The following is a 10,488-nucleotide window of genomic DNA, read 5'->3' as shown; positions in this document are numbered from 1 at the left end:
ACTAGAAAGGCTTTTAAATATCTCAAAATATGATCAGAGCAGGTCTTTAAGAAAAGTTATCATGTGTAGAAACCCCCAATTTTGGAAATATAGCGTTAGAAATCAAATTTGAAAGAATTCAAACAACTCCGATTCCCAGGATGCTCGGTTTTGCCCCTTGTTGAACATGCAAACTATGAATAATTTCTTTTTGGGCTGAAAAGTGCCCCAGCATTTAAAAAAAATAAAATAAAAAATACCAGAGCACTCTCTAAATGAGGCATAATAGATGTGAGAGTGACATAACCATGTTGAAGGGATGCAGCCTGACAGGAACATTGCTTCTCGCGGCTCTTGTGTTGCATTAGTGATGATTTTCCATGAGGCGCTCACTGAGTCTTCGGAGCTCACTCCTGAACTGCAGCCAGACCCGGAAAATCCCCCAAAAACAACAGGCTCTGCGATGTGCAGCCAGTGCACCCTGGCACGTCTTCACACGTTGTTGTTTCTAACCCACCCTTAACAATCACCAAATCTACCCCCTCAACCCCTCAGTGAAAATATGGGTCACTCTGGTTCTAAAAATGCCTGCCTGTCCCTGAGGCTCGCCAGAGCATGAAATAGACTTTACATCACTTCAGCCGAGAAACCAGGAAACTTTTTTTTTCTCCTCATTTTTCATTCCCTCTTTTGCTGTAATCAAACATGTGGTTGTCTTGCTCTTCCCTTCTTTCTTTCAGATGATGACCTGAATAAGATATTAGCCGTTTTCTTGGTTTAGAATATGACAGGAAAGACTAAAGTCGTGTAAAGATTTAGATAATATGACAGCCGAACACTATACAATACTTTCCACCTCTGCCTTTCATTCCTCCTCTGTGCTGATAAGCTGGAATTCAGAGGATGGATTTTAAAAATGCTTTAAAGAGCTCTACTATGCATCAAAGGGAGTCACGTGACAAAAGTATTCATTTGAATTTTCACCAATCTCTAATCTGGGTGGTAAAGATAAACCTTTATTTTTTTAAATTCTGATTGTTTATGCTAGTTATTAAAATTTTGTCGCAACTTTCAGATAGTGGACAGTGCTCTTATCCATCCTCTAAAGCTTTGAGATAACAGGGAAAACATGGTTTGTTTGTGCTTACTGTCTAACCCCTTTTTTTCCTTGAACCTGTTGGCAAATGTCATGGACCAAAGAAGATTTAAAAGAAAAAGGAAATCTGTGTATTTGCATAATTCCATTCAACCTTAACAACAGCTACAAAAACAACACACAGTGCATAGATATTATGACACTCTACCTAAACTGTATAGGCTACAAATGTGTGTAGATGGACTACTCTGACAGTTGAGTTAATGTCAATCATTTTTGACAACAAGGAGTCTAAGAAGTCTCTAAAGGGATACAGAAGTTAAAAAAATTGTACTGGTTTCTCACGCACAGAAGAAAGTATCTGGTGCCTGTGAGAAAGGAGCTAGTGTGAACAACGTTATACAAGAGGAACTAACTGGCCTGCACGAGGAAGTATCTTGTGAACAAATGAAACAATCTAGTGTCCACAAGAAACTAACAAGTCTGTGCAAGAAAATATCTGGACTTCACAAGAGTCCTAACAAGAAGCTAACTGGTGTGCACAAAAACAAACTGATACTCATTAGAATTAACATGATGGACAAGACCCTATTGGTGTGCACAAGAAAATATTTGGTGTGCACAAGATTGCACACACAGAACAAAGTGGTACGCACGAAAAACAAACTGGTGCGCACAAGAAGCTAACTGGTGCGCACTAGAAAGCATCTGGTCTGCACAAAAAATGAACTGGCACACACGAAAGACTAACTGGTGTACTTAAGAGGCTAGCTGGTGTGCAGAAAAAACAAAGTGGTACTCATGAGAAACTCACTGATCTGCACGAGAAAGTATCTGGTGCATACAAGAAAGTATTTGGTGTGGACACGATTGCACACAAGAAACAAAGTGGCATACATGAAAAACAAACTAGTGTGCACAAGACGCTAACTGGTGTGCATTAGAAAGCATCTGGTGAACACAAAAAATGAGCTGAAACTTGAAACTGAAAACAAAGTACTGAACAGGTAAAAATTAAAATAGGAAAGTTGAAAGTTTGAATATAATTTGTTTAAATTGGTAACAGTTTGTTATTTTTATTTAAGTTTCAAATTTACATTCTGTTGTCTAATTTTCAATTTTTCTTTCAAGTTTTCAACATTATTTTTAAAAAATGTTTAATTTTATTTTTTCAAACTTTCAATAATTCCTTCATGTTTTCAAAATGTATTTTCAAGTTTAAAACTGCTTTAAAATTGTCTTTTTTTCCCAGATTTGCTATCTTGTTTTTCATTCACTTTAAGCTGATCTTCATTTGAACCCATAGCAGTCTTCTTGCTGTACTTGGTTCTTTTTGGGGGTGATTTTAGTTTTTGGTTGTTTTCTTACTGGAATTTTTAATTAATACAATTAAGATAAAAACCTGTATTAGATATTTCTAAAACAAATCTGATCATGCCGTGACTGCATACAAATGTGGGATCGAACCCTTCGCTTCTTTTAGGATGGATGGTCTGGTCTTCTCTGCTAAAAGGAGATCATAAAGGAGGCACCAAACCTCTTTTCCTTTTTAATTTGCTGAATTTGACCTTCCTTTTCAAAAGAAAACACCCAGTTACTGAGGGGTCATTTCCCTCACTTTTAAAATTAAAGGGCTACAGACAGACCTTTAACCATTTTTTCGTCTCTCAGCCGTCTATCTTTTGATCAGACATGACGCTACCAAACCCAGAGTTCACCCAAACAGACGAATAGGCGGAACAAACATGACAGTAGATGGACCACGCCCAGAGCCCAGGATTTTGATCTTATATTTAAAATGTAATGATAGGGTTCATGTAGAAGACATGATGTATTTTTAACATTGTTTTGTGACTAAAGCAACAAATGACAGCATCCAAAAACCGCTTTTGACAAAAACTTAAACAGTTAATTGGAGAATACACCAATGAAACAATCCTCTTTAGTTCTTACAAGCACTTCCCCCGATGCCATATTGTTTGCTTCCTTCCCCCCACACACTTTTCTCCTTCCAAAGTCCAGAAACCTCTGGTGGCTGCGCATGGAAATGGCCTCATGTTTATTTAAACCTGTTTATTAAAGCTGAGCGGCTGGTGGCCCATTCATTCATTTTTTTTTTTTGGGGGTGTTTTTCTCACAGTTAACCAACCCTGGATCCATTCATCATCTGAACCGAGCGCCGCTCGGTCTAAACAGCACTTCACCACATTTAGTGTGACATTAACTGCACGCAAACCAGCGGGTGTATCAAAGAGAAGCACAATTACAGAGGGGGGAAAGAAGTGGAGAAATGACCACTGAGAGGAGGAAAAACGTAGAAGAGCAGCAGAGAGTGTCAGTGATGTAGCTTCTAATTTTGGTCCGGGCTTGAGCACTACTTCACTTGGGCGAGATCTTGCTCAAGGCGGAGAAGGAGACGCAGAAGAGATACTGAATTAGCAATGCGCATACTCAACGTGGCGAAATTACAATGCACACAAATGCGGCGCAGAGAAGAGACCATCTCAACATCTGTGCGGCAAGTGTTTGTGACGCGTCCTTGTAGGCAAAGCGCCACCGCTTTTTATTTTAAACTGTGTAAAAATATTGGTGATTTCACAGTTGATCTCCTTGAATATGGATTTTAAAAAGACGATTTATGTTTGTTCAGTGGAGAGCAAAATAATAAGATGATCAAACTGAAAAGGACAAATTGATTCAGAGCTTCAATAAAAGATTAAAAATCAAAAAGAGTCCACACAGTTTATATATTCATAATATATATATATATATATCTTCATTTATTTTAATATTTAAAGGCACAGGAAAAATCAGACAACGCTGATGTAATACTTGAAAGGAAAATTACAGTACAAAAGTGGACAGTGAGTTACACATGAACAAATCCCTTCAACCTCCATTCTGGGGATCAACAAAAGATGGAGGTTCAAAAATCACAAAGCCATTACCCGAACTCGTCTTTATTGCTTTTCCTGGCTGGCAAGGTTCACATTAGCCCTGCAGGTTCCGCAAAACAGAAGAGAGAAGAAAAAAATCAAGGAAAAAAAGAGGAAAAACAACAACACAGGATTTACTTTGCAGTCGTCCCCACAGATAGTGGCTTGCATTCACTTTTTGTGTATCGGCCTGTCCTTTTATTGTCTGCGCTACACAAGAATCCACTGGGCATTCAGCATCTGATTTACAACATTGAAAGAAAAAGAAAAAAAAAACTGAGATGCTTTGAAGGCAGAGGCTGGACTTCCTTCTAAGGTTAGCTCCAATCGTCTTCTCATCTGAAGCCCCAATGAGCCTTACAGTGATGCTGCTTTACTTTCTTGGTCCATTGAGTACAAAGTCCTCCCAACTTGCACAAACTATACATCTTATGTGGAAATAACCACCTCACTAAAATTGAAAGTGTAGTTCAGGGGACAGTTTTGGAGGAAGAAAGTAATTCAAGATTTCTTTATTCCCTTTAATATTATTGATCTGACAGTACTTATTACATTCAGAACATGTGGGAGAGGACGTACAAAAGGGTTCATTTATCACTTACAGACATTTAAAGAGAGTCTGCCACTAGAGGACACTCTGCTGTGTGGTCTATTCTCACCACCTTTAAAAATGACTTCTTTTCTCTTACTGAAGGAACGTATTTTTCCTTGTGGAGGATGTTTTCGGCCAATCATTTATCAGTTCTGTGGGAGCATGTTTAGAAAATCCAACCCATCTTTTGTATAAACTCAATTTTCTTTGGGGATAAAAGGTCTGTGTTTAGGCTTGTAAGGGCACTGCTTCCTTTTCAAAACTAAAATGAAATGAGTGGAAGGAAAAGTGCACACCTTAGAGTTCTGATTACAAACAGCCTCTTTGGTACAGGCACATCTGCATCAAGAAACTGACTACGTTTCATCTTCCATTTCCTATGAGCAGCCTATGAGACCTTCCTATGTCTCAACCTCTCTGGTTCCTACGAAATAAAATGAAAAAACAAAAAAAAAAACATGATTGCCACAATCCTGAATACTTGAAAATGAGTGATTGACAGGACATAGTGTTTATTTAGCAGCCAAGTTTTTTTTTTCTTCAATGTGAGAACTGGATCGGCCATGACACCTGCTGTAAATGACTTCACCTGCAGCCTGACAGGAGATTGGTGCTCCCTTCATCAGGCAGCTATGCTACAGAAGAAAAGCCATGGCAAAAAAAAACAAAAAAAACATGTACCTACAGACTTGCACTCAGTCTCGCTACAAGACAAACAACAAAAACAAAACCTTCAGACTGAGACAAGAGTGGCAGGATGGACGTCATCAGGGCTCGGGATGTTGCTGCTGCTCCGATGTCCGCTGAGGAATTCACTTTTCACAGCCTTTTCTTACCCCGGTGAAGGAAAAGGCTACCTCTATCCCTTCTCTATCCTGGTCCGACAAGAACTTTCAAGCACAACGCTCCTCTCATACATGTATCAAAGTAGAGGTAAAAGCTGGGGCTTAACAAATCTGATTTCTAGCATGATTTTTCCTCGTCCTGATGCAACGCGTTCCTGCTCCAGTGCACAAAGGAGAACGAATGACATCATGTACAAGAGCCGGGATCTCAAGAGTCCGGAGATAAGAGTACAAAAATTCAGTCTTGATGCGTCACTGCCAACGCAGACTCCTTTCATTACCTGGATGTGGCTGAGGAAGAGGCGGCAGCTAGCTTTGTGAGGTATTCGCGCAGTTCCTTAGCCGCCTGAAAGCGGCCGTAGCGTTTTTTAGGTTTAGTGCACTCGTCCAACAGAGCCTCTAGTTGTCCCTCTTTGGCTATGTGGGCGGGTGGGTCGTGGAGGAGGCCCCCCGTGGTTCCCCGCCACGTGGCGTACCGGGACAGCAAGTTCTGGCACACCGCGTAGTAGTTGTGGTCCACGGTAACCCTGGAACAAAGAGAGTCCTTGGAGAAGGACAGGCAGGCCTCCCTGTCGCACTCCTCGAAGCGGCTCTCATACCAAACGTCGTAGCTCTCTGGCTTATCTGCAGGTGGACAGAGAAGCAGGTAAATTTGTTAATAATCACACAAATTAGAAGAAAAAAAATACAGTACTCTCTTGTTATTACGCTCTAAAAACAACATGTGACATGGGAAATATGTAAAACAGGAATATAGACATAACTTCTTGGTTCTTTTGTTATCAGACAAGTGATATATTTGAACATACCTGACATGTTTCTGCCTTCATCAGAATCACTGAACGACTCTGATGAAGACGAAAGAACTAAGAAGTTATTAAGGCTAAAGACACTAAGAACTTTATTGAATTGATAATAAAGAATATAAAACCCCTTACTACACACTTTATCAGAGAGACATTTTCTCACAATTCAAACCTTCTTGGCAAAATAAGTGCAGTTTTATAGAATGAAATATGGAGCTAAATTGAGGTCAATATTGTCTTACACAAATGAATAAAAATCGTCCTTAGGTTGAAATAAGTGATCGAGGATATATGTAGATTTGGCAAACAAAACGTATTCTGTACAGGAGACGTGGCATGAAGGAGACAAGGTCAAGAGCCAATCAGGACGGAGAACCAGTGCACGGAAAAAAGTAACAAAATAATGCGTGAAAAATTTAACAAAAGAAAAAAAAAATCATTGAATCAACAAGAGTGCAAAACCTTTATTTCATAGTAGAATTATGTAGATTGTAGATTTCCTCTTCACTTTTTTTTTAACTTCATTGAATGCAAAAAAAAATACAGAACATTTAGACAAATGCATCGAAAATAAAGTAAAGTAATGACTATAATACTAATAATATTCTAACACAGAATAATTACAAAATATGGGAAATATCAGTAAAAAAATAAAACTGAGTATAAGTTGCAAGACCAAAAAATGTCTAATGAAGAAGAAGAAAACCGTATATAAATCGCTCTGGAATATAAGTCGCACTTTTAGGAGAAAAGTTTGACGTTTCAGAATAAATCAACTGAGCGTAGCTAAAAAAATAAATAAATACAGTAATACTAATTTTTTGATCTGTACAAGAAAAATAAAGTTTAAGAGGAAAACAGATTCTCTTCCATGTTTGTTTTGGACGACACTTCTGCTGCCGCTGTCGGTAACAAATGCTTCAGGTGCATCGCCCTCTAGTGGTTGTTAGTGGAAACAACTGCTAAAAGGTGTTTAATGGGAAAATAACAATATATGAGCCTATTAATAACTTAAAAACACACACACACAAATAAATCGCTCCTGAGAATAATTCGCACCCCTGGCTAAACCATGAAAGAAACTACCACTTATACTCCAGAAAATGCAGTAAGTTAAAAAAAAGATTAAGAAAAATTAAACCAAAAAAAAATGTCATCAAGTAGGAAGGCACAAAGTTAAAATGTTCTGGAGATTTCCTCCTTTCTTAAAAGTATAAATTAGTTTAGGTGATGTAAACCTCAGGAATAAAACATTGTAAAGAGTGTTTTAGAATCCATATTGACAGTATCTTTTAGTCCGTTTCCCTATACAGCAGCATTTTATTTTAGTCAGCCGTTTAAAAAAAAAAAAAAAGAAATTTGACACTTTTACAACTATGAATAGCTGCTTCTCTTAATTTTATTTTTCAGCCGCTTTAGATGTAATTATCAATGAAATCAACACTAGCTGATAGAAGCGAGGCGAAGATTTCCCCGGACCAATAAGAGGAAATGTTTTTTATGATCTGCCGAGCCAAACAACTCATCCCCACTTTGGTCTGACAGAACTCAACCCCCCCGCTCTTGATTTATTGGGCAGATAAAGTTCTCTCTGCAGCTCATTTCCCATCGCTTTCTTTCTCCCCCCTCCTTTTGAGGATCGGGAGAGGAGGAAAGAAAATAACCTGGAATGATGGGAGCGCTATTGGTTTGTGCATTAAAAAGCAGATCAATAACATTGTTGGGGAGGAAGAGGGGGGAGGGGTGGACCTTAGAGGATGCAGACGCATAATCAGCGCATCAGCTCTGTAATGCACTTCTCCTCCGGCTTATAAGAACAACTCAATCAAACATTCAGTGTTGCCCTGTTAGTTAGAGGGCCCGGGGAGAGCGCCCCCCTCCCCCCAGGGGGAGGGGCACATCAACCTCAATCAGTGCGCTTGATGAAGATGGATCCATCTGTGCGTGCGCGCAACAAGCACATATAAAGATATAGAGGAAAAAGCAGCGAGGGGAGGTGAAAGCAGTTAATGAGTCAGAGCCGGCCTCGCATCACACCTCAGCGCTGATTGACAGATGGCATCAGGAGAGCGTCCCGTTCTTTTTCACTAACACTAAATCACGCCACCTAAAAAAAGATAAAACGATGGGGGACAAAATGATTTGAAACTCAACAAAATGATTAGAAAAATGCGGGATCGATTAATCAACCTGATTGATGAATCGATTTATATTTCTACGATCCAACCAGATCGATCTGTCTGAGGCAAGATGTTAATTGAATCAACCTATACCATTATAAAATCACTTAAATGAAACGATAACTATTAGAAAATACCGTTTGGTTTGAGAGTTTTCATCTGAGTCACACTGGTTAAAGTTTGCGCTAAAGATGTCCAGGATCGATTCTTAGGTCGGAGAATCAGATCAAATTGGATTGTTCAAAATGAACTTATATCGACAACAAATCATATCGTAAACATCAAATTATCATATGAATGGAATCATTGTTGAGATAAATCATTACATCATTATCCACTACGCAAGTTCTTCTCTTCCTACAAGACTTGAACAAACGAGCAACATTTCTGAAGAAAACTCAAATGTTCAAAATGAACTACCGTATTTTCCGGATTATAAATTGCAGTTTTTTTCATAGTTTAGCCAGGAGTGCAACTTATACTCAGGAGCGACTTATTTGTGTTTTTTTTTATTTTTTGACATCAATAGGCTTATATATTTGCAATTTTCCCAGTAAACATCGGTTGTCTTTTAGCGGTTGTTTCCTCTACCAACCACTAGAGGGCGCTGCATCCAAGTATAAGTATTTGCTACTGACAGTGGCAGAAGAAGTGTCGTCCAAAACAAACATGGAAGAGAATCTGATCGTTTTCCTCTTAAACTTGTTATTTTTCTTATACAGATCAAAAGATGATTATTATTATTGTATTTATTTATTTTTCTTGTTCTTGATTAGACATTTTTTGCTCTTGTGACTTGTACTCCGGTGCGACTATCACTAGGTTCACACTGGAAGTGGAAGAGCTGCAAAGCGGAGAAGAGTGCACGCGGCATCCGCTCTCTCCTGCAATTCACGATAGCCGAACATTTTTCCGTGACAGCTTCTTCTGAAGCTTTTTTATTTGTTTTTGCCATCATTGGTAGATTCATAACCTAAAAATATTACCCCATGTTTCTGCTAAGAAGATCTGCCCTCTGCCTCTCTCTTGGAAGGCCTGCTCTGGAGTCGGCCGACTATGTTGATCTGTGTGTACGTGTCTGTTGTTTTTTTTATTTGGGTGTTGTGATTGTATGTTGTTTATTCATCTCTACAGTCTGTTTAGATACAAATATATTGCATGTTTTATTGTGAAAAATTTGTTATATTTCTAAAATAAACCAGATTTTCTCATGTATCCTGATGTAACTTCCTGCCAAAATTGACGCAAATCGCTTGCGGCTCGTGGACAAACTAGACCAACCGCTGAAACGATTCGCTGCATGGTGAGAGCCCTCGATCAGCGCCTGGTGCGAACCTCGCTATAGGTTAACAAGAGCCTTGAATGGAAGCGGCCTCCATTCCGAGCCGCTTCGCAGCACTCCCGTGTCCAGTGTGAACCAGGCGTTATAGCTCGGAAAATACTGTAATATTGATGAACTGTGCCGTCAACCACAAATTATCATATGAATCAAATTGTTAAAATGAATCATTGCACCCCTAATTTACCTACAGTCCAAGTTCTTCTCTTCCTGCTCGACTTGAACAAACGTCCAACATTTCCGAAGCAAACTCGGCCATTTACAATTCAAATGAGCGGAGCAACTGATGAGATACGATTGTCTGGGCTCACTTGTCTGGCATGTACCTGCTACTCTCCATGCTAAGGAGCTCAGGTAGGGGCTTGAACGCATTCCTCTCACTCCTCTGCCTTCACAAGGCTGCGCTGAGGAGGAGGACTAGGGACGCCAGCCGGCCGGCCGGGCCTGAACTGCTTGTTAGCACGGCCTTACTGGTGGCATTCAAGAGAGCAGGTCCGTTTTAACAATGCATGTTAGGGTGCATTATTGAAAGTGGAAAAGGAGAATGCGTGTGTGTTGGAAGTGCAGCAGCACACGTGTGTGGTGGCGTCTGCAGGAGTGTTTGTGTGTGGAGTGGAGGGGTTGTAACGAGTGAGTCTGTGTTACATTATAAAAGGAGTGTTTTTAAAAGCTACTGGGAGTGAAGCCACCCACGAACGCTATAAACTCATGATGG

At 39.6% G+C, this 10,488-nt stretch overlaps 1 protein-coding gene across 1 annotated transcript in view; it reads right to left on the bottom strand.

Annotated features, from left to right (window-relative positions):
- Positions 1 to 3,833: 3,833 nt before the first annotated feature.
- dipk2ab (divergent protein kinase domain 2Ab) overlaps positions 3,834 to 10,488 on the bottom strand; it is a 34,428-nt gene continuing 27,773 nt past the window's right edge. Inside the window, exon 4 of the mRNA XM_024280043.2 lies at positions 3,834 to 6,072. Coding sequence (XP_024135811.1) covers positions 5,726 to 6,072 — 347 coding nt within the window. The 3' untranslated portion in view covers positions 3,834 to 5,725. The remainder of the gene's footprint in view (positions 6,073 to 10,488) is intronic.

Source organism: Oryzias melastigma, linkage group LG20, assembly GCF_002922805.2.
Source record: "Oryzias melastigma strain HK-1 linkage group LG20, ASM292280v2, whole genome shotgun sequence".
In the NCBI taxonomy this organism is placed as follows: Eukaryota; Metazoa; Chordata; class Actinopteri; order Beloniformes; family Adrianichthyidae; genus Oryzias; species Oryzias melastigma.
This window is presented reverse-complemented; position numbering and strand designations above follow the sequence as displayed.